Here is a 24589-nt window from a genome sequence, read left to right as displayed (position 1 = left end):
ACGAAGGCATGCCGGATTAGAAGTTTGTGTGCTCGCTGCCGGAAATTTGCGGGCAGCCACAGTTTCTGCCCAGCACCAGAAGCGCACTGTAGAAGTCCTCCAGCGATTCCCCGGGGCTTTGCCGTCTAGTTGCAAGCAGGTGACGTGTGAAGATTCCAGGACTTACTCTTGAGTGCAGGAGATGCAGTTTCTGTTCTCCTGAGGGGGTGCCTCCGGCCGTCTCGAGGTAGCCTTTAGAACACGCCAGCCAGCGCATAAATATCGCTGCCGAGTTCTCCGCGTGGGGGCTGAGTTGTAGACACTCTGGCTTGATTCGGAGATCCATTCTTTCAGCTTAAGAGTAGTCTATTAAATTGATGCACCATCAATTAAACTCAAAGACGAGGTTGTAACATAACTGAAGGCTTTAATAGACTAGATCTGTTCCCCAGCAGCTTCGGTACAGAATGAGGGCTGCTGGGTCGGCACCGGTTCTTATACCCCGCCTGTCAGGGCGGAGCTACATGCCAAACAGCTAATGGTAAACTCCTAGGTTTACCCAATGGTCTACAGCCTCTCGGGTACTGCAATACCTGATAATACCACACCTCTTATTATTGGATATCTTCTCCTGTGGGGACACAGAAAGGACATTGTGAGTCTCACGCTTGGTGGATCAGAGGAGTCTATAGCAGGTAGCATATGTGCATCGTACCTAGACATTTTGTGCTGGTGGGTACCAGGGATTCCTGAGGAACAAGCTGGAAGACTAGATTTTGGAAGGGTGTGAGGTGTCAGCCAGTGGATCAGGTGGGAGGAGCGGTCAGGGGCGGGGGCAGTGGTGGGAGGAGGGGGGGTTCGGGAAATTGAGGGGTGGTGGGGGACTGATGCCATTAGACAGGTTATAACATACCCTTGCAACTCGTTGGAGGTCGTTCGTCATCTTCCGACATTGGACGCCGGTCATCCTGGTCATGCTGTCCACATCACTGCAGCTGCCACTGCCTCCCAGGCGGCATTGCTAACCCTGCTGCTGGTTATCCGAACCCCTCAGGGGAACAGGGTGCCTTGCCTTGAATCCACGGCATCGAGAAGCCTGGCCAGGTCGGCATCCTTAAAGTAAGGTCTCTGTGCTGCTATCCTGGTTTTTTAACTGGGAGTGATGCTGAGGGAGCATTTAAAAGCTGCTCCCCCTTGTTAGCGGGGAGCAGCTGAGGCACGAGTCGGGCGAATCAGACGGTAAGAGAGCCAGGCTGATGGCGCCAGGGAGCCAGGCATAGCAAGATTCACATGGGGGTTCATTTTTAAAACTGCGTGCGGGTGAATACAGGTTGCAATCTCGCCATTACAGCCGGCGCAAAACACCACCACCACCCCCAAATCCGCCCCAAAATGACACTTAGACATTTTTGGGTGGATCGCGCCCAAGATGTCTCGTCAATGAATTTGATAGGGGCAGACAGCCAAATACAAAGAAGGCAGATTCAAAATGGAATCCAGGTATAATTGCTAGCAACCTCAGAAGCAAGAGAGACCAGTTGACACTTAGCAGGCTCGCACGCAGACAAGCCAGTTTCCAGCTTGCAGCCTGAAGGGCAAGTTTTATATCTAACAGCCTTGAGGTCTTAGAGCCAAAGCACTGCAGCAAACCTTTGTAAAGGCATTTTAAATATATTTGTTGGACCAGGACAAGACATTTCCCAGGCTTGATTATCATACCTGCACAGCATGGTAACTATAAACTGGTTTTAATTTATAGATTTATTTAATTTGGATGTTGTTTTGGGAAACATCCGTGGGGCAGCACGGTAGCATTGTGGATAGCACAATTGCTTCACAGCTCCAGGGTCCCAGGTTCGATTCCAGCTTGGGTCACTGTCTGTGCGGAGTCTGCACATCCTCCCCGTGTGTGCGTGGGTTTCCTCCGGGTGCTCCGGTTTCCTCCCACAGTCCAAAGATGTGCAGGTTAGGTGGATTGGCCATGATAAATTGCCCTTAGTGTCCAAAATTGCCCTTAGTGTTGAATGGGGTTGCTGGGTTATGGGGATAGGGTAGAGGTGTTGACCTTGGGTAGGGTGCTCTTTCCAAGAGCCGGTGTGGACTCGATGGGCCGAATGGCTTCCTTCTGCTCTGTAAATTCTATGAAACGGGGAAGTCTTACAGAGTTCGGATTGTAGATAATATTTTTGAACAAGGGATACGTTCTACATAAACTGTTTGTGTGTTGAGTAATTCATATATTTTAATTGTCTGAGAGTGGAGTAATCCTGTTTGTGTCTATTTGTCTTTTCTTTAATAAATAGCTTTAATAACTGTTACACGATGACTGAGCTGCTTATTCTCACTGGGGTTTCACTTGTCTCCCTATACTAAAACAAAACTATATATCCCCACGAACTGGTGTTCCAAGTTGGGATACCCTCGCCGACAACATTGGCGTGCTTTGTGATATTTAGATTAAGACAAATACAAATGTTAAGAATATTTTCTTATTAAACTATGTTTATTCTTTTTAGAATCGATTTCAGTTCACCCCTTTAGTGATCCAGAGAATAGGAAAACACACTGCATCAAATTTTTAAGTGCTATCTTACGTTCACAGCTGATGGCAAAATTGAAAAACTGAATTAACTAACTGGTAAAATGAAATATGCATTCTGATTCTTGGTATAGTTTTTTAATGAAAAAAAATTGTAAATGTGGCAACATAACAAGATTGTTTTTATAAGGAATCAGACATTACGGGTACAATTCAACCAGAAAGAAATCTAAGTCTGGTTTTGCGCGCATTTAGCTGTAGCGCCGAGAAACACCGTTATTCAACAACATTTTGCCGTTTCTTTTTGCCTTGGGGAGTTTCTCTCTGCCGAGGCATTATTTAGAGTAATTTCCTGGGTCCTCGCAGATCGGGGTGCCATTTTTCAGGGCTGGCCCGATTTCCCCACCCCTTTTTCAACTCTCTCCTCCCTCCAACTTCGGAGAGGCCCCCAGGAACACCACCTCACCCCTCCTCCACCTGTGAGGCCCACAGGCCCGATCCCTGGAAGTGCCCTGCCATCCGGCAAGGTGCCTGGGTGGCGCTGCCATGGTGGCAGTGCCAAGGTGCCCGAGTGGCAGAGAGAGTGCCAGAGTGCCACCTTGTCCTGTCCCCGACCACTCGGAGGTCACTAATGGCCTGGGACACCCCCCCGCCCCCCCCCCCCCCCCCCCAGGTGCCAAAATGATGTGTCCACATTTATGGAAACCAGTGCTAAACGACGCTCCAGTGAGATCTCTCAGATGCAGCTGTTAGGCCCTGGGCCCCAGGAGAATCTCACAAAACACATATTTCAATGAACCTCATTTAAATATGCAGATCTGGATCACACCCAGTGCGGGGCGATTCAGATTCCGATGTCTTGCGAGATTTAATGCAACCTCGCGAGGTGTTCCAAGAATCGCAAATCTCGCGAGAGGCCTCTCACGAGATTTAACAACCTCGTTCCGACATCAAGTCGGGCACGATGATCACATTAAATCGTACTCAACATCAATTTATTAAATAAACTATCTAATTTATTAAATAAACTATCTCCTGCATATTGAAGATGATGAAAAAGCAAATTTCTAATTTCTTTTTGGTTTTAATGCTAATGTTTTCTGTCCAGCCAATGTCACCTACCAACCCTTCTTCTGCTGCTCCGAGGTGTAATGATCCTCGACAGCCCGACCAATGTAAATTAAGTTCATCACGATACAATGCAGTGTAGCAGTGGTTCTCAAACCCTTTTGGTTTCCTTTTCAAATAGGTTAGTCATTGTGGATTTCCTCCTGCCTCCATCTAAATTATGATAAAATCTTCATAACGTGGAAGTGCAGCAAGTAGAGAATGTTTCAATAAGGTCTTTGAGTAAATAGATATTTACTCTAGACATGTTTCTCACATTATTTCACAGACCACCTAAACATTCTCTTCAGACTCCAGGTTTGAGAATCACTGGAGGAAAGAACATTGAAGAAAACACTGCATCAGTTCCCATACTCCAACTTTAACCTAAAACTCCCAAATACCGATACTTACTGTGTAGCCAAGAGTTTTTTCAGCCGTGCTTCCTGTTAAATTACATGATTGAAGAGTGCCTGTATGGTCAGACGCATCCACCCAGAAATCAAAACTGGTGATGATACTTGAGGGATTCATTGTGCCAGACGAACAGGAGGGATTTGTGCACACATTCTTTTCAACATCGATCAAAAATCTGCACCTGCCACTTCGATAAATACAGAATTATGCATTTTAAGATTCTTGTGAAATACCATTGGAATTCAACATAATTTTACAATTGTTGCTCGCCTTTTTAATTCTGCGTGCTTCTGCATCCTGACATCTGTCCTAAATAAGCTCCCTGAAATCTTCATGATCATAATCTTTATTATTGTCAAAAGTAGGCTTACATTAACACGGCAATGAAGTTACTGTGAAAATCCCCTCGTTGCCACACTCCGGCGCCTGTTCGCGTACACAGAGGGAGAATTCAGAATATCCAATTCACCTAACAAGCACGTCTTTCGGGACATGTGGGAGGAAACTGGAGCATTCAGAGGAAACCCACGCAGACATGGGGAGAACGTGCAGATTCCGCACAGACAGTGGACCCAAGCCAAGCAGGGAATCGAACCTGGGACCCTGGTGCTGTGAAGCAATGGTGCTAACCACTGTGCTACCATGCCGCCCTATTATGATTATTATTAAGACCTTTTTGGCCACTCAGGGAAATTTAGCATGAGCAGTCCACCTAATCTGCACATCTTTGGAGTGTGGGAGGAAACTGGTGCACCCACGCAGGCACGGGGAGAATGTGCACACTCCGCATGGACAATGACCCAAGCCGGAATCTGCATGTTGTCCCCATGTCTGCGTGGGTTTCCTCCGGCTGCTTCGCTTTCCTCCACAGTCCAAATAATAATAATAATAATCGCTTATGTCACAAGTAGGATTCAATGAAGTTACTGTGAAAAGCCCTTAGTCGCCACATTCCGGCACCTATTCGGGAAGGCCGGTACGGGAATTGAACCTACGCTGCTGGCCTTGTTCTGCAGTACAAGCCAGCTGTTTAACCCACTGTGCTAAACCAGCCCCTACAGTTAGCCACTTTACAACCTTCTGGACGCAACATCTAGTTCCAAAATGTCAGATTATAACCACTGCTCCTATTTCTTTATGGACTCCAATTACTGGTAATTATTCTGCTTTTGTAATTTTTAGTTCCTTGAGATGATTCCACCACTCCAGCTGATTTACTTGGAGCTGTGCTCCTGAGCAAACTTTACATCTGCTAAACAGCTCTAAGTAAATCAGCGCAAAACACAGGTCATGTATAGGGCGAACTGCTCATTTCTTTGTGAATATGGTAATCTCATACCATTATTATAAAGAATTGTGCAGCAGTTGGGGCAGGGTAAAACCAGAAATCAGTTTACCCTTCTCACATGCGTACCACACTTGTGAGCGTATCAGGACTTCCTCAGAGTCTTGAGGCGCATCAGCAGCTCAAGTTGAATCAATTGCCATTCCTGCTATCAGAAGATTCAGGCCCAAATTTTCTTTTCATTCTAGCATCACCTTACAGTCTTTTGCTTACATTGTAATTTCTATTGGGAAGAAATCTTCAAGTTTAGCAATATTGATTTGGCAATAGGATAAATCCGATATCCAGTAAACACTCAAGCCAGCTAACTCCACCCAGAACATAAAAGGACATGCACACAATGGGAATGTGCAGAATTGATGGTTAGTAAATTGTTCTTACATATTTTTCTCAAAAAAACTATGAAAAGAAAATATTTTCATTGGCCCCAACTGTATTTTTATATATTGAGCAGATAACATTTATATTTAGTAAAACACTAAGTAAAATTGTTCCTGTTATTTTTAATATTCAAATTTAAAGTTTGGTATAAGTGTTAATCTTACCATTTAGATTTTATTATCTTTGAATTGTCAGAATCAATATTAAACATAGTAATGTATGCATATATGATTCCATAGATGGGCTCCGACTTGCCGACTTTGTCCATTACTTTATTTTTCAACTGTTGCACAGTGAATACATCCACAATAGAATGCACTGCAAAAATAATATGAAAAATACGTAAACTTGCTCTCTTACATAGTAAAAGGAGTGCAAATTACAGAAATCCAGTATTCAAAAAATTACAGGTAAGTCATTCACAGAGAGTTTTTATCGAAAAGAGAAAATGTTGGTTGTCCATTTACTTGCTAGGGAAAACGTCTGTAATCTGCGCACCATAGGACCCTCCAAAGAGGTGTGCAAATAAATATAATTGTATATCAATAGCAAAAACAGCACAAATAAACTGGAAGAAATTTGGGTATGTCACATTAAATCACTGACTGGCGCCACAGAATTATCTTCTTTATTAGCACATATTTTAGGACCGACAGCAGGATTCTCTGTTCCTGAGACTAAGTATTGACGCCGGGGCAGAATTTGTGGATTTCCACAACAGCAAAACCGGTGCCTTACCTGGACTGATTCAGCGACTGTTAAAGGGCTAGCGCCACGTGGAACATAATTGATTCCAAAGAGAAATGTTGCGGGATTCATCAGTTTCGCGATTGACGCTCATACAGACTTTACTCCCCACACACCATCCCAGCCAACAAGATGGCAGCAAGGCGCGTGGTGCCAAGATTCACAGACGCTGAGGTCAAGACCCTCCTGGACGCGGTGGCAGTTCACCCTGTACCCCGGCCTGGGAAGAAGGCTGCCAGATACCGCAGTTCACCGTGCCTGGGCGCAGGCGGCAGAGGTGGTCAGCGCCGCCAGCAACACCATCCGGACTGGAAGAAACTGCATGACCTCCTCACGGCGGCCAGGATGAGTAGGCAGCACCGTGCCCCTGGCACCAACTTGTCCCAGACTGCGGGACATGTCACCCCTTACCGTGGCTGAGCAGAGGGCCCTGGACGTGGTCGGTAGCCCTGGGGAAAGGGAAGTCGCCGGGGTGGAGGTCGGCCACGGGCAAGGAAGTGAGAACCTGCATAGTTGCGGTTCCCCATGCCACGTGTATCAACACCCCACCACCCTCACCCCCCTCGGCCCGCTGTCTTAGCATGCGTTTTGTCTTGTGTCTTGCAGGACCTGTTGGTGATGGGGCAGTCCATGTGGTGTCCCCAGCCAGTGCCACAGCCTGAGCCCTCTGTGTACCCAGCAGCAATGAAAACAGCAGCATGGATGATACTCTTTGACGGGAGACCCAAGGTATCCCAGAGCTCGAGTCCGGGGATGACACAGATTTCCCGTCACAGCTGTCTCCAATGCCCCACCATCCCAGAGACACTCACCTCGGTTGGGCACTTTAGTGAAGAGACACCTGGGATACCCTCTGGTACGCATTGCACAGCTGCTCCGGTGGATCAGGTGGAGGTAGGAACACCTGAGTGGGCTGAAGATCGGAGGGCAGGCCGACCCCAGGGACTAGCTGCCGTCCAGACAGGTTTCGGGCTTCTGGAACGGACAGCCCCAATTATAGTGGATATGCATTTGCAGAGTCAAGGACTACATGAGGGTTGTCAGCGAGCATCCAGCACCTGCAGGTGCAGTTGTAGGCGTCCAAGCACATGCAGGAGCAGTGGTGCTGACCATGCATGCCACCTAGGCCACTACTGCACAGGTAGTGTCCGCGCTAGAGGCATTGAGGACGAGGGCTTTGGCTATAGATCAGCATGTCCAAGGCCAGGGGCATTCTGAGCAGGCACTGGCCAATGTCCAAGACAGGACTGCCATTTCACAGGCAGCTTTGTGCCAAAGCCACTTGGATTTTGCAGCGGCGCTCCTGAGCATGTCTCAGTCACAGCAGGCCATAGCTGGGAACGTTGGCGGAATTGCCCAGGTGCTGGCTGACATGGCGCAGACACAGAGGGAGGTGGCCCAGTCCCAGAGCGAGATGGCGCAGTCACAGGCTGATGTGTCACAGATCCAGAAGATGGTGGCACAGTCGCAAGGTGATGTGGCGCAGTCCAGACGAGATGGCCATTCCCTGTGCTCCATAGCTGCGAGCATGCAGACCCTGGTCGAGACCAGAGCGGGCCTCCAGGACTGGGAGCGCCTCAGGGGATAGTTCTGCTTGCACCCTCCTCCGATGGAGTAGCCCGGAGGCCACCAGACACCCCGAGGGAGGAGGAGGTAATGCACAGAGCAGGAATTGCAGAAGGCCGCCTCCACTCCTGATGTACCGTCTGGGGATCCATCTAGACGTAGCCTTAGGGACCGAAAGACCAGTAAGTTAGACACCAGTTAAGTTGGCACGGTTGCAAGGCACAGTTTAGTTATAGGAGCTAAACATGTATCTGTACATATTTGTGCATATTAAACACCTGTTCACACTGTTACAACCTGCCTCAGTGCTCTCAGATGGGTGTGAAGGGTGGCTGGTCTGGGCTGGCCAGAGAGGGGGTGGATGTTGTGGCTGGGGTGGTATGGGCTGGGCTGGGCTGGGCTGGGCTCCCCCCCCCCCCCCCCATCACCACCGCCCTAGGGTTCCGATGGGACCGTGTGAGGGAATGGCCAGCTCACATGTAGGGAACGAGTGGGTGGCATGTGGTATCCGTGCCCCTGGCCAGTTCACCCCCCCTCCCCAAGTCGGTGAATCTGGAGCCGGTCAGAGCATGCCGTGTGCGTTGACCCTGGTGCACACGTCGTGTATCCTCCCGTGCCTGCTTTTTGACCCCATATCCTGTCCATCCTCAACGGACGAGGCCTGGCCTTCATCCTCCTCCTTCAGCACATCACCCCTCTGCTGCGCGTTGTTGTGGAGAACGCAGCAGACTGCCACGATGCAGGCAACCCTCTCAGCACCATACTGGAGGGTCCCTCCAGTGCGGCCCAAGTACCTGAACTGCATCTTCAGGAGGCTGAGGCACTACTCGTTCACGTACCTGGTCGCTGCGTGGGCGACATTGTAAAGATAGGCATCATCAGCCATGACCGCAGTGGATAACTCCTGTCGCCCAGGAACCAACCCCCACAGCCAGGAGGGCGTCTTGAACATGTCAGGAATGTGTGTGCCAGGATGAAGGTGTCATGTAAACAGCCTGGCCCTCGGGTGCAGACGTGCATGATGCGCATCTGATGGTCACATATATGAGCTGCATGTTCACCGAATGGAACCCCTTTCGGTTTGTTTAGAGTGGACTGCCATCTGCAGGTGCTCTTAGGGGATCATGTATCCCATCAATCACCCCCCAGACCCGGGGCATCTCGGCAATGGCGGAGAACCCTGTTGCCTGGGCATCCTGGTGGGCTCGGTGCACGTTGAAATGGATGTATTGTGCCACCTGGGCATATGGGGTTTCCGTGATGGCGCAGATGCGCCAGTGCACCGAGCTCTTTGAGATCCAGGACAAGTCCCCACTCGGCGCCTGGAAGAACCCTTGGCATAATGGTTCAGGCGAACATCCTCCCCCATTCCCCCACGGTTCCAGGTGCGACATGATATGGCAGATATGTTGCATTGTTCCCTGCTCAGCCGGAGTTTGCGATGGCATGCCCGGTCCGGCAAGTCCTCAAACAACAGGCATGTACACGATGGGCCTCATGCGTCGCCTTCTTTGCACGTCCTTCTCCTGCTGGGCGGTCGGCTCTCTATCCTAGGCGGCTGCCTCCTGTTCCTCCGGGTCAGGTTCTGCTGCTGTAAGCTCCACTGCTGCAGCTTCCTCCTTCTCGAGCAGCTCCAGCTCGTACAGTCACAGGGCATCCTCCAGGGCTGCAGCGACTAGCAGGAAGGCCACCATTGCTGGTTGATTCCGATATCCACTGTCTGCTGGGGGTGAAAGGCTGACATGTTAGCATGGTGCTTACCCCTGTGCCCAACCAGGTCTAACATGCTACATGGTGCTCCGGTTGGCACTACGGACCCTGCTCCCGCATGTCCCCCTCATTCTTGCACCCCTGGTCCGTCGGTGCCCGGCACCATGAGGATCAGTGGCCCTGCCGCTTGTCCCTGCTGCTGGGGCTAACGTTGCCTGGCGCTGCTCTACCCAGCAGTACGCTCCGTGGCCCCCGTCTGGCCATAGGGGCTTCTGTCGGTGTCCACTTTGGGTAGGCCCGTGATGCCCCGCCGGTGGCTGGCGGGGGGAGGGCACTCATATTGCCGGTGTCACTCTGCAGAATCAGGGGCTAAGGTGGGTGGTCAGTGGGGTGTGCAGCAAGATGGCTGCCTTGCAGACCACGGCAATGGCGTCCGTGCCTGGACATCGCCTCAGTACCTCCTCTCTCTCCTAGAGAGGTATGAATGGTTTTATATTGGCATCAAGATCACTATTTCTTGGAACTAAATTGAAAATTTATTGAAAATTGTTTATTTTATGTGCTTTCATTGCACGGTGTTTGTAAAATTAAAAATGCGTCATTAAAAAGTTTACTAAGTAATTCTGGCCAACAGGCAAAGTATCCTAAATTTTGAAAAAATATTTTGTGGGACTTAACAAATAAAGTAAAGAAATCTATTTTGCGGCAGTATTTGATTACATAGAAATTAGCTACTGTTTATAATGGAATCTGTCCTACAGTGAAAACTAGTGCCTACAAACATACAGTTGCTTCATCTCAACTCTTCATTGATTAGTCAAGCATGTGTTGAAATTAGTTAAATCATATTTACCAGAATCCTTCCTTCAAGAGTGAGAAGGCCTAGTTCTGCTGGCTCCACAGCTTCAGAAATCTCCAGGGATAGAAAATAGCTACTTTTCTCTTTGCATTCATGAGATTCTTAATTGGGGCAAGGCCAATTTTGATGGTATCAGACAGGAACTTGCAGAGGTAGATTGGGGGAGACTATTGGCAGACAAAGGGACGGCTGGTAAATGGGAGGCTTTTAAAAATGTGTTAACCAGGGTGCAGGGTAAGCACATTCCCTTTAGAGTGAAGGGCAAGGCTGGTAGAAGTAGGGAACCCTGGATGACTCGAGATATTGAGACTCTGGTCAAAAAGAAGAAGGAGGCATATGACGTACATAAGCAACTGGGATCAAGTAGATCCCTTGAAGAGTATAGAGATTGTCGAAATAGAGTTAAGAGGGAAATCAGGAGGGCAAAAAGGGGACATGAAATTGCTTTGGCAAATAATGCAAGGGAGAATCCAAAGAGATTCTACAGATACATAAAGGGGAAAAGAGTAACTAGGGACAGAGTAGGGCCTCTTAAGGATCAACAAGGGCATCTATGTGCAGAGCCACAAGAGTTGGGTGAGATCCTGAATGAATATTTCTCATCGGTATTCACGGTGGAGAAAGGCATGGATGTTAGGAAACTAAGGGAAATAAATAGTGATGTCTTGAGAAGTGTGCATATTACAGAGGAGGAGGTGCTGGAAGTCTTAAAGCGCATCAAGGTAGATAAATCCCCGGGACCTGATGAAATGTATCCCAGGATGTTGTGGGAGGCTAGTGAGGAAATTGCGGGTCCCCTAACCGAGATATTTGAATCATCGGCAGCCACAGGTGAGGTGCCTGAAGATTGGAGAGTGGCGAATGTTGTGCCCTTGTTTAAGAAGGGCAGCAGGGAAAAGCCTGGGAACTACAGACCGGTGAGCCTAACGTCTGTAGTAGGTAAGTTGCTAGAAGGTATTCTGAGAGACAGGATCTACAAGCATTTAGAGAGGCAAGGACTGATTCGGGGCAGTCAGCATGGCTTTGTGCGTGGAAAATCATGTCTCACAAATTTGATTGAGTTTTTTGAGGGAGTGACCAAGAAGGTAGGTGAGGGCAGTGCAGTAGACGTTGTCTACATGGACTTTAGCAAAGCCTTTGACAAGGTACCGCATGGTAGGTTGTTGCAGAAGGTTAAAGCTCACGGGATCCAGGGTGAGGTTGCCAATTGGATTCAAAATTGGCTGGACGACAGAAGGCAGAGGGTGGTTGTAGAGGGTTGTTTTTCAAACTGGAGGCCTGTGACCAGTGGTGTGCCTCAGGGATCGGTGCTGGGTCCACTGTTATTTGTGATTTATATTAATGATTTGGATGAGAATTTAGGAGGCATGGTTAGTAAGTTTGCAGATGACACCAAGATTGGTGGCACAGTGGATAGTGAAGAAGGTTATCTAGGATTGCAACGGGATCTTGATCAATTAGGCCAGTGGGCCGACGAATGGCAGATGGAGTTTAATTTAGATAAATGTGAGGTGATGCATTTTGGCAGATCGAATCAGGCCAGGACCTACTCAGTTAATGGTATGGCGTTGGGGAGAGTTATAGAACAAAGAGATCTAGGAGTACAGGTTCATAGCTCCTTGAAGGTGGAGTCGCAGGTGGACAGGGTGGTGAAGAAGGCATTCGGCATGCTTGGTTTCATTGGTCAGAACATTGAATATAGGAGTTGGGACGTCTTGTTGAAGTTGTACAAGACATTGGTACGGCCACACTTGGAATACTGTGTGCAGTTCTGGTCACCCTATTATAGAAAGGATATTATTAAACTAGAAAGAGTGCAGAAAAGATTTACTAGGATGTTGCCGGGACTTGATGGTTTGAGTTATAAGGAGAGGCTGGATAGACTGGGACTTTTTTCCCTGGAGCGTAGGAGGCTTAGGGGTGATCTTATAGAGGTCTATAAAATAATGAGGGGCATAGATAAGGTAGATAGTCAACATCTTTTCCCAAAGGTAGGGGAGTCTAAAACTAGAGGGCATAGGTTTAAGGTGAGAGGGGAGAGATTCAGAAGGGCCCAGAGGGGCAATTTCTTCACTCAGAGGGTAGTGAGTGTCTGGAATGGGCTGCCAGAGGTAGTAGTAGAGGCGGGTACAATTGTGTCTTTCAAAAAGCATTTAGATGGTTACATGGGTAAGATGGGTATAGAGGGTTATGGGCCAAGTGCGGGCAACTGGGACTAGCTTAATGGTAAAAACTGGGCGGCATGGACTGGTTGGGCCGAAGGGCCTGTTTCCATGCTGTAAACTTCTATGATTCTATGATTCCCTGTCAGGCTGTTCCTGCCAGTTGGCAGCAACTTATTTTGCATTCCATTTGTATTAAATTAACTTCTTAGTAATATTCTTTCATAATCGTATTTCTGTCATCACATTAATAAGATCACAAACATCTAAGATCACAAACCCCACCGGCCCGCGGTCTAATCATGCGTCTTGTCTTGTCATGGCTGCTGGTGATGGGGCGGGTCCATCTGTTGCCCCCCACCCCCAGTCAGTTCCTTGGGTCTTGGAGATTTTTCTTTGCTAGATTCTCCTGCATAATAGATTACATTTTATTGTATTCGTGGAAAAATAACCTACATGATGCTATGTAACCTTGATGCTGTTCGAAGACTAGCTGCCAGATCAGTAGTGTCTCAGCATTGCAAAATCAAAGTTAAACATATTGGCTAGCAGCTGAGCCTGTTGTTTAGACTTAAGTGTTTAATAAAAAGGATAGTACAACCTCAAAATATACCTATGGAAATTTTCAGGGCCCATTTGCTGTGGGCACAAAACACATTATGGCCGCTTAGGGAGCTGCCTAGACTAGACCACAGGCCGTGGTCTAATTCAAAAACGGAAGTTGCGGCAGCAAGATTTCAGATCGTGCTGATCTTGGACCTTCCCCAATGACGCAATCATGTTTCGAAAGGCCGAGAATGCCACAGACCACCTCCCACCCCGCGGTCTAATCATGTGTCTTGTCTTGTAGGAATTGCTGGTGATGGGGCGGGTCCATCTGTTGTCCCCAGCCCCCAGTCAGTTCCACAACCGGAGCACCCCTCCCCCGTGAGCCGAGCACTGACAACGAGAGCAGCTTGGACGGCATCCTTTGACACGACACACAGGACACCTCGGAGTTCGAAACTGAGGATGATACTGATTTCCTGTCACAGCTGTCTCCAATATCCTCCACCATCCCAGAGACACTCACCTCGGCACTTCAGTGAAGAGGCTCCTGGGACACTCTCTGGTGCGCACCACACAGCTGATCTTGTTAAGCAGGCGGAGGTAGGAACTCCCAAGGGGGCGGACAGTCGGAGGGTGGCCGACCCCAAGGGCTAACTTCCGTCCAGATGGATTTTGGGCTTCTGGAATGGACAGTTCCATCGATCGTGGAGATGCAGTCACAGAGCCAGGGACTGCATGAGTGGTTGTCGGCGAGCATCCAGCACCTACAAGCGAAGGTGGAGGATTCCAAGTGCGTGTAGGAGCAGGGGGTGGCGTCCACTGTGGAGGCATTGGGGGCGACAGTTTTGGCTATGGACTAGCATGTCCAAGGCCTGGCGCATTCTGTGTAGGTGCTGGTCGAGGCCCAGGATAGAGTTGCCGCCTCACAGGCCGCCATGCCCCAGAGACCTGGACATTGCAGTAGCGCTTATGAGCATGGCCCAATCACAGCACGCTTTGGTTGGGAATGTTAGTGGCATTGTCCAGGTGCTGGTCGACATGGCGCAGGCACAGAGGGAGGTGGCCCAGTCCCAGAGGGAGATGGCACAGTCACTGGTTGATGTAACAGACACAGAAGGTGGCGCACAATCAATGAGTGATGTGGTGCAGTCCCAGACGGACATGGTCCATTGGACGCGAGTATGCAGACACTGGTCGAGACCAGAGCTGCCAGATCAGTAGGTGTCACAACATTGCAGGACTGGCATTGGCAGGTGACGGGGGAGACTCAGTGGATAGCTCTGCTCACCCCCCCACCCCCCCCCCCCCCCCCCCCACCCCCGTCCCATGGAGTAGGCCGGAGCCATCGAGCACACCGAGGAGGTGGTAATGGGGCCCGCACTGGTGACTCCTGCAGGCGAGGAGCCGGAACACCGCAACACCTCGGATTCCTAACCCCCCCACCGTCCCCCTGACTATGGTGCATCTAGTGGACAGTGGGCAGAACAGGGCTGCATCACACCATCTGGGACACCGATAAGCAGTCTGCCCAGGTCTCCCCAGAGGACGGTCTGTATACGAGGCCTCATGCGGTGCCTTCTTGGCACATCCTTCTCCTCGGCCTGTTGGGCGGCTGGCTCTCCATCTTGAGCGGCTGCCTCCTGTTCTTCTGGCGCAGGTTCCGCTGATGCAGGCCCCGCTTCTGCACCCTCCGCTGCTGCAGATTCCTCATCCTCCTCGAGCAGCTCCAGCTTGTACAGCTGCAGCGCATTTCCCAGGGCTGCGGCAATTAGCAGGCAGGTCACCACTGCTGGTTGAATTCCAAAATCCATTATCTGCAGGGGGTGAAAGGCCCGTGTTAGCAGTCATGCCCAACCAGGTCCAACGGGCTACATGGTGGTCCCAGTTGGCACTTTGCGCTCTGAACCCACCTGTCACCCCCCCCCCCCCCCCCCCCACCCTGCCCCTCTGGCCCTGGCGCTCATCTCTGATGCCAGGGGTCCCTTCTGCTGGCACTGCCCTGCCAGCGGTAGGCTCCGCAGCCCCTGCCCGTGCCCCTGTAGGGGATACAGTGGGTGTTGTGCTGGGTGGGCCACCTGATGCCCTGCTGGGAGGTTGCTGCCAGGTTGGGGGGGGGGGGGGGGGTATGACAGAGGGTGGGGTGCAGGTGCACCCATTCGGCCGGTGTCACTCTGCAGAGCCAGGGGCCAAGGTGGGTGGTCAGTGGAGTGCCCGGCAAGAAGGCTGCCTGGCAGTACGTGGCAATGGCGGTCCGTGCCTATGCCGCCCCAGTCTCGGTATTCCTCTGCTCTAGATCAAGCTTCCACAATCTCTTAAGGTACCCACCACGCCAACAGACCACTGCTTCATGGGCAGTCATCAACCTTAGGATCACCACAGCTTCTCACTAGCCAACGTCTCCAGGTCTGTACTTTGCAGCCCTGTCTTTAACTGGGAGCCTCTCTCTCTGCTTCTGACTTCACTGAACCTTTTTCCCAGTTTGTCTGTGCTTGAACTTCCTGGAACTCTCATTCCCTGGTTTATGGGACTTCCTGCTCTTTAGCTTCTGGGACTTGCTTTCTGTCCCTCTGTATTGTCTTGCCTATACTGGCAGTCTGTGAAATGCTTCTTGCCTCTGGGTTGCTTGGTTCTAACTGAAAGCTTAGTGCTTCTGCTTTTCAGTGTGAGCCTCTGGTTGCTAAGCAACAGTGTAGTTTTCTTTTAATCCTGCCATTGCTTTTACTTCGTAAAACCTTAAAGACGATGCAGGTAAAGTTTAAAGTGCAACAAAAACTATAGACATGTAAGCACATTTGTTTAATATGAAGCTAAACTGAAGTTTCAACCCTTTCTCAGCACATGAATACAGAAACACAGTTTTTTAAAGAATTATTTTTGAATATTTTTATTGCCATTTTCAATTATGCACAGTAACACTTTACGTTCAACATTTACAGCACATGCGGTTCTTATAGACAGAGAATCGTTCTTGTTCTTTCCTCCCCAGCCCCCCCCCCCCCATCCCCTCTCCCAGCCCTCCCTCCCTTGTCCCTCATTGACATCCCCGTCTTTCGTTCAGGGTGTCCTGTCCCCTAGCTCCTATTCTCCCCTTTCCACCCGCCTTCCCTTTATATTTTCTGTTGCTGGCCTTGTAGGTTCGGGGGGAGGGGGGGGGGTCTTCCGCCCCCTCCCCCCATGCTTCTCCGTGTAGCTCCCCTGAATTTCCTCCTCTCCTCCCCTTAGAGTTGTGTGTCCCTATCCGTTTTACACCGTCTCTCGCTTTTTCCCTACTCACTGTCTTGGAACAGGATGATGAACTGCATCCATGCTTTGAGGAAGCCTTCTTCCAACCCTCGGATGGTGTATTTGATCTTCTCCAACTGGAGAAACTCTGCCAGGTCTACCAGCCAGAAAAGGGGCAGGGAACGGGGGGGAAGAGGGGGGCAGGGAAGAAGGAAGGACAGGGGGCAAAGAATAATAGAGGGGAGCCAGAGGGGAGGAAACACGAGGGAACACAAACTGGAAGGAGAGCATGGGAAACGATAATGACCACAATGAACACAGCAGCGCAACAGCGAATAAGAAAGCAAAGGAGGAGGGGATGACAGACGGCTGAGGCGGAAAAAACAGTAAAGTGGGGAGGGGGAAAGCCCCCCTCAATGACATGTATAATGTAATTGTCTCTCCGTTGCTTCTATGTATATACACTTCCCCAGTTTTTATCTTCCCACCCATTGGTTTTTTATTTATTTAGTGTTTTTGTTATCTCTTTTTGGTTTCTCTTTGTGTACACCTGTGTATACCATGTATAAAAAAAAATAAAAAACATTTTTTAAAAAGGTCTGCCAGCCAGTCTGCAGCTGGGGTGGTGCTGCTGATCGCCAGCCAAGCAGGATTCTCCGGCGTGCGATTAGGGAAACGAAAGCTAGGGCATCTGTCCTCTTCCCCATGTGCTGTTCGGATACCCCAAAGATTGCCACTCATGGGCACGGCTCCACCCTCACCCCCACAACCTTGGACATTGCATCAAACCTGTCCAGAACCCTACAAGTTTGGGACAAGCCCAGAATATGTGGGTATGGTTGGCCGGGCCTCTCTGGCACCGTTCACATTTATCTTCCATCTCCTGGAAGAACCTGTTCATTCAGGTTCTGGTTAGGTCCGCTCTGTTCACCACTTTGAACTGCATGAGGCTGAGCCTTGCGCAGGAGGAAGTGGAGTTGGCCCTGCTCAGTGCTTCGCTCCAGAGTCCCCAGCTCACTTCTGTCCCCAGTTTGTCTCTTCATTTTCACCTGGCTTCGTCCAGTGGCAGTCTCATCCTGGCCAGTCGCTGTCTGTAGATTTTACCGCAGTTTCCCCTTTCCTTACTGCCCGTGTTTATCAGGTCCTCTAGTAATGTGGTTCCCGGGTCCCTGGGATATCCTACTGTTTCCTTGCGGAGAAAGTGCTTTACCTAGAGGTGTCTAAGTTCTTGTCCTGTCGTTAGTTTCAGGTGCTCCGTCAGTTCGCTCAGTGTCACTAGTCTGTCTCCCATGTGAAAGTCCCTGACTGTTAGCGTCTTCCAGTCCTGTCCCATTTTTTGAAAGTGGTGTCGAGCATGGCTGATGGGAACTTATCGTTTCCGCAGGTGGGGGCCATTTCGGTAAGACAGAAATGTTGCTTCAACTGGTTCCATGTCCTTAGTGTGGCTACCAGCACTGGTAAGGATGTGTGTTTCGACAGGGGGGAGGGGGGGGGGGGAGAGGAGTGCTGCTGTGGCGAGGGCCCGGTGGGTCGTTCCCTTGCAGGAAGACTCCTCCATCTGCATCCATTCCATGGTGGGTTCACGTATCCAACCCCTCAGAATCTCTGCCATTGCTGCCCAGTGATAGTATTGTAAGTTTGGTAGTGCCATTTGTCCGCACAAAGTCATTTGCCAATTTCGGAGTACTGAAATAATATTCTTTGCTCTGGTACGTGGCTCAGAGTCTGGCCGGGAATAACATGCGAAATCTCACCCCACTCTTGTAGAGCGACTTTGCCATGTTAAACCCGGCCCTTCTGGGAGGTGAGTAGTGAATTTAAAAACTCTTACTTTTACAGGAGCAGCCCTTTGGATTTCGGCGGCAGCGGTGCGCAGGGGCCTTCTGGGAGGTGAGTAGTGAATTTAAAAACTCTTACCTTTACAGGAGCAGCCCTTTGGATTTCGGCGGCAGCGGTGCGCAGGGGCCTTCTGGGAGGTGAGTAGTGAATTTAAAAACTCTTACCTTTACAGGAGCAGCCCTTTGGATTTCGGCGGCAGCGGTGCGCAGGGGCCTTCTGGGAGGTGAGTAGTGAATTTAAAAACTCTTACCTTTACAGGAGCAGCCCTTTGGATTTCGGCGGCAGCGGTGCGCAGGGGCCTTCTGGGAGGTGAGTAGTGAATTTAAAACCACTTACCTGGTCCCGTGTCTGTTCTTTTCTGTTTTATTTGTTTTTATATAAGGCGGGAACCGGAAGTTCGACCCGCGGACCTCTGGGAAGTCCCCCCCCCCCAACCAATAAATTCTGGTGGAGAGGAAACCCGAGACACTACACGTGTAGTGTCTCCCACCCGCCCTCCTCCTCTAACCTAATAATAAGACCCATTGGTGTGAGGTAAGTGCCATATTATATTATTATTATATTATTAGCATTGTGCAGGTCAAGGTTCGGAGGTGGAGGAGCAGTCTCTGTCAGCGAGAGAACCTGAGAACATCTAAGAAACTCAGAAGGTAAGAAGGTAAGTAAGTGATTTTTACTTATTTTTACTTTTATACCTTTTTTTCAAATTGTGTGTGTCGGGGGAAACTGAAGTGACATCACAGAAAAGCTGTGGCCAGAGTGGCTAGTATTTGGTAACTAATTAAACATAATAACTTAATTATAATTTAGAGGGATATCTAAGCCAGAGATCGGAGAGTACTATAGTTAGCTATCGCATTTCTATTAGAAATCTAGTGCTAGGAAACAGATGTCAGTAACTTTGAAATTTAAAAAAAAATATTTTAAAAAAAGACAAATTTTAATTTTAATTAATTGACGCAATGTCAGTTAGAGGGGTGCTGTGCTCTGACTGTGAGATGTGGCAGGTCCGGGAGGCTTCCAGCGTCCCGGATGGCTTCATCTGCAGAAAGTGCACCCAACTGGAGCTCCTCACAGACCGCATGGTTCGGTTGGAGCAGCAATTGGATGCACTTAGGAGCATGCAGGTGGCGGAAAGCGTCATAGATCGCAGTTATGTAAATATGGTCATACCCAAGGTGCAGGCAGAGAAATGGGTGACCACCAGAAAGGGCAGGCAGTCAGTGCAGGAATCCACTGTGGTTGTCCCCCTTTCGAACAGATATACCCCTTTGGATACTGTCGGGGGGGATAGCCTATCAGGGGAAAACAGCAGCAGCCAGAGCAGTGGCACCACGGCTGGCTCTGATGTTCAGAAGGGAGGGTCAAAGCGCAGAAGAGTAATAGTAATAGGGGACTCTATAGTCAGGGGCACAGATAGGCGCTTCTGTGGACGTGAAAGAGACTCCAGGATGGTATGTTGCCTCCCTGGTGCCAGGGTCCAGGATGTCTCCGAACGGGTAGAGGGCATCCTGAAGGGGGAGGGCAAACAGGCAGAGGTCGTTGTACATATTGGTACTAACGACATAGGCAGGAAGGGGCATGAGGTCCTGCAGCAGGAGTTCAGGGAGCTAGGCAGAAAGTTAAAAGACAGGACCTCGAGGGTTGTAATCTCGGGATTACTCCCTGTGCCACGTGCCAGTGAGGCTAGAAATAGGAAGATAGAGCAGCTAAACACGTGGCTAAACAGCTGGTGTAGGAGGGAGGGTTTCCATTATCTGGACCACTGGGAGCTCTTCCGGGGCAGGTGTGACCTGTATAAGAAGGACGGGTTGCATCTAAACCGGAGAGGCATAAATATCCTGGCCGCGAGGTTTGCTAGTGTCACACGGGAGGTTTTAAACTAGTATGGCAGGGGGGTGGGCACGGGAGCAATAGGTCAGAAGGTGAGAGCATTGAGGGAGAACTAGGGAATAGGGACAGTGTGGCTCTGAGGCAGAGCAGACAGGGAGAAGTTGCTGAACACAGCGGGTCTGGTGGCCTGAAGTGCATATGTTTTAATGCAAGGAGCATTACGGGTAAGGCAGATGAACTTAGAGCTTGGATTAGTACTTGGAACTATGATGTTGTTGACATTACAGAGACCTGGTTGAGGGAAGGGCAGGATTGGCAGCTAAACGTTCCAGGATTTAGATGTTTCAGGCGGGATAGAGGGGGATGTAAAAGGGGAGGTGGAGTTGCGCTACTTGTTCGGGAGAATATCACAGCTGTACTGCGAGAGGACACCTCAGAGGGCAGTGAGGCTATATGGGTAGAGATCAGGAATAAGAAGGGTGCAGTCACAATGTTGGGGGTATACTACAGGCCTCCCAACAGCCAGCGGGAGATAGAGGAGCAGATAGGTAGACAGATTTTGGAAAAGAGTAAAAACAACAGGGTTGTGGTGATGGGAGACTTCAACTTCCCCAATATTGACTGGGACTCACTTAGTGCCAGGGGCTTAGACGGGGCGGAGTTTGTAAGGAGCATTCAGGAGGGCTTCTTAAAACAATATGTAGACAGTCCAACTAGGGAAGGGGCGGTACTGGACCTGGTATTGGGGAATGAGCCCGGCCAGGTGGTAGATGTTTCAGTAGGGGAGCATTTCGGTAACAGTGACCACAATTCAGTAAGTTTTAAAGTACTGGTGGACAAGGATAAGAGTGGTCCGAGGATGAATGTGCTAAATTGGGGGAAGGCTAATTATAACAATATTAGGCGAGAACTGAAGAACATAGATTGGGGGCGGATGTTTGAGGGCAAATCAACATCTGACATGTGGGAGGCTTTCAAGTGGCAGTTGAAAGGAATACAGGACCGGCATGTTCCTGTGAGGAAGAAAGATAAATACGGAAATTTTCGGGAACCTTGGATGACGAGTGACATTGTAGGCCTCGTCAAAAAGAAAAAGGAGGCATTTGTCAGGGCTAAAAGGCTGGGAACAGACGAAGCCTGCGTGGAATATAAGGAAAGTAGGAAGGAACTTAAGCAAGGAGTCAGGAGGGCTAGAAGGGGTCACGAAAAGTCATTGGCAAATAGGGTTAAGGAAAATCCCAAGGCTTTTTACACGTACATAAAAAGCAAGAGGGTAGCCAGGGAAAGGGTTGGACCACTGAAGGATAGGCAAGGGAATCTATGTGTGGAGCCAGAGGAAATGGGCGAGGTACTAAATGAATACTTTGCATCAGTATTCACCAAAGAGAAGGAATTGGTAGATGTTGAGTCTGGAGAAGGGGGTGTAGATAGCCTGGGTCACATTGTGATCCAACAAGACGAGGTGTTGGGTGTCTTAAAAAATATTAAGGTAGATAAGTCCCCAGGGCCTGATGGGATCTACCCCATAATACTGAAGGAGGATGGAGAGGAAATTGCTGAGGCCTTGACAGAAATCTTTGGATCCTCGCTGTCTTCAGGGGATGTCCCGGAGGACTGGAGAATAGCCAATGTTGTTCCTCTGTTTAAGAAGGGTAGCAAGGATAATCCCGGGAACTACAGGCCGGTGAGCCTTACTTCAGTGGTAGGGAAATTACTGGAGAGAATTCTTAGAGACAGGATCTACTCCCATTTGGAAGCAAATGGACGTATTAGTGAGAGGCAGCACCGTTTTGTGAAGGGGAGGTCGTGTCTCACTAACTGGATAGAGTTTTTCGAGGAGATCACTAAGATGATTGATGCAGGTAGGGCAGTAGATGTTGTCTATATGGACTTCAGTAAGGCCTTTGACAAGGTCCCTCATGGTAGACTAGTACAAAAGGTGAAGTCACACGGGATCAGGGGTGAGCTGGCAAGGTGGATACAGAACTGGCTAGGCCATAGAAGGCAGAGAGTAGCAATGGAGGGATGCTTTTCTAATTGGAGGGCTGTGACCAGTGGTGTTCCACAGGGATCAGTGCTGGGACCTTTGCTCTTTGTAGTATATATAAATGATTTGGAGGAAAATGTAACTGGTCTGATTAGTAAGTTTGCAGACGACACAAAGGTTGGTGGAATTGCGGATAGCGATGAGGACTGTCGGAGGATACAGCAGGATTTAGATTGTCTGGAGACTTGGGTGGAGAGATGGCAGATGGAGTTTAATCCGGACAAATGTGAGGTAATGCATTTTGGAAGGTCTAATGCAGGTAGGGAATATACAGTGAATGGTAGAACCCTCAAGAGTATTAAAAGTCAAAGAGATCTGGGAGTACAGGTCCACGGGTCATTGAAAGGGGCGACACAGGTGGAGAAGGTAGTCAAGAAGGCATACGGCATGCTTGCCTTCATTGGCCGGGGCATTGAGTATAAGAATTGGCAAGTCATGTTGCAGCTGTATAGAACCTTAGTTAGGCCACACTTGGAGTATAGTGTTCAATTCTGGTCGCCACACTACCAGAAGGATGTGGAGGCTTTAGAGAGGGTGCAGAAGAGATTTACCAGAATGTTGCCTGGTATGGAGGGCATTAGCTATGAGGAGCGGTTGAATAAACTCGGTTTGTTCTCACTGGAACGAAGGAGGTTGAGGGGAGACCTGATAGAGGTATACAGAATTATGAGGGGCATAGACAGAGTGGATAGTCAGAGGCTTTTCCCCAGGGTAGAGGGGTCAATTACTAGGGGGCATAGGTTTAAGGTGAGAGGGGCAAGGTTTAGAATAGATGTACGAGGCAAGTTTTTTACGCAGAGGGTAGTGAGTGCCTGGAACTCGCTACCGGAGGAGGTAGTGGAAGCAGGGACGATAGGGACATTTAAGGGGCATCTTGACAAATATATGAATAGGATGGGAATAGAAGGATACGGACCCAGGAAGTGTAGAAGATTGTAGTTTAGTCGGGCAGCATGGTCGGCACGGGCTTGGAGGGCCGAAGGGCCTGTTCCTGTGCTGTACATTTCTTTGTTCTTTGTTCTTTTCCAGGTCTGCCCCAATGTCCTGATATAACTGGATTCTGTGTCTTTCCCATGAGCTCGCCTTTGTTTGCCTGGCCCACCGCAGGATTCTTTCCCGAGCTTGGTATCGGTGCAGCTTCGCTATAATTGCTCTCGGCTGCTCACCCACCTTGGGCTTCGGACTGAGCGACCTGTGTGCCCTGTCGAGTTCTGGGGGGTTGAGGAAACTGACCCTCCTGAATAGGTTGCCCAGCATTTGGGTGATATAGTCTCTACCCTCTATGCCTTCTGGCAGGCCCACAATTCGTATATTTTGCCGCCGGGACGTGTTCGCCTGGTCCTCGACCTTTCTTTTCAAACTCCTGTTTGTGGACCGTCACCAACCTTTTCACCTCTGCCTCCAGAGCGACAATCCTGTCCTTTCCTGCGCCTCCCCTTTCTTTCCCATGCCATCAATTGTGCGTTGGAGGGAGACCATCGCCTCCGTCACAAGCACCTTCACCGCCATCTAGATCTCTGTTTTAATCGCCTCCTTCATGGCGGCCAGCTCCTTTTTTAGGAAGAGCCTCCACCCGTCCCCTGGTGGTGGTGGTGTCAGTGTTTGGGTCGCCGGTCTTCCCTGCTCTTGGGCAGCCGGGGCTTCACCTCGCCTTGTGGGTCCACCGGCTTGTCCGTCCACCGATCGTGGCCCTGTCTGCCAATTCTGCCCTCTCGTCGGCCCCTCGAGCTTCCATTCGCCGGCATCTTTTCCTCCGTTGCTTCTTCTCCGTTAGGGTTATTTTCTGTTGGTTTTTCAGACCAAATTCTTCTAAAAGTGACTATTTTTTGGTTCTGGTTGGGTGGAGAGCCACGTGATGTGCGTTCACTCAGCACATCACAGTCACCGGAAGTCCCAGAAGCACAAGTTAAGCTTAAACTTAAAACTATATCTTATTTCTAGCACACACAGTACAAATATAGATTACTTGGCAAGTCATGTTGCAGCTGTATAGAACCTTAGTTAGGCCACACTTGGAGTATAGTGTTCAATTCTGGTCGCCACACTACCAGAAGGATGTGGAGGCTTTAGAGAGGGTGCAGAAGAGATTTACCAGAATGTTGCCTGGTATGGAGGGCATTAGCTATGAGGAGCGGTTGAATAAACTCGGTTTGTTCTCACTGGAACGAAGGAGGTTGAGGGGCGACCTGATAGAGGTCTACAAAATTATGAGGGGCATAGACAGAGTGGATAGTCAGAGGCTTTTCCCCGGGGTAGAGGAGTCAATTACTAGGGGGCATGGGTTTAA

General features: G+C 49.6%; 1 protein-coding gene across 1 annotated transcript in view; it reads right to left on the bottom strand.

Moving 5' to 3' along the window:
* The window catches only part of meiob (meiosis specific with OB-fold), a 261266-nt gene that overhangs the window by 31556 nt on the left and 205121 nt on the right, over positions 1–24589 (bottom strand). The window contains exons 11-12 of the mRNA XM_072479797.1: positions 5933–6086; positions 4040–4229 (exon numbers count right to left, since the gene is read on the bottom strand). Of these exons, the coding sequence (XP_072335898.1) occupies positions 4040–4229; positions 5933–6086 (344 nt within the window). The remainder of the gene's footprint in view (positions 1–4039; positions 4230–5932; positions 6087–24589) is intronic.

Source organism: Scyliorhinus torazame, chromosome 17, assembly GCF_047496885.1.
Source record: "Scyliorhinus torazame isolate Kashiwa2021f chromosome 17, sScyTor2.1, whole genome shotgun sequence".
NCBI lineage: Eukaryota > Metazoa > Chordata > Chondrichthyes > Carcharhiniformes > Scyliorhinidae > Scyliorhinus > Scyliorhinus torazame.
Note: the sequence above shows the minus strand (reverse complement) of the source record. Positions and strands in the feature narration are given on the sequence as shown.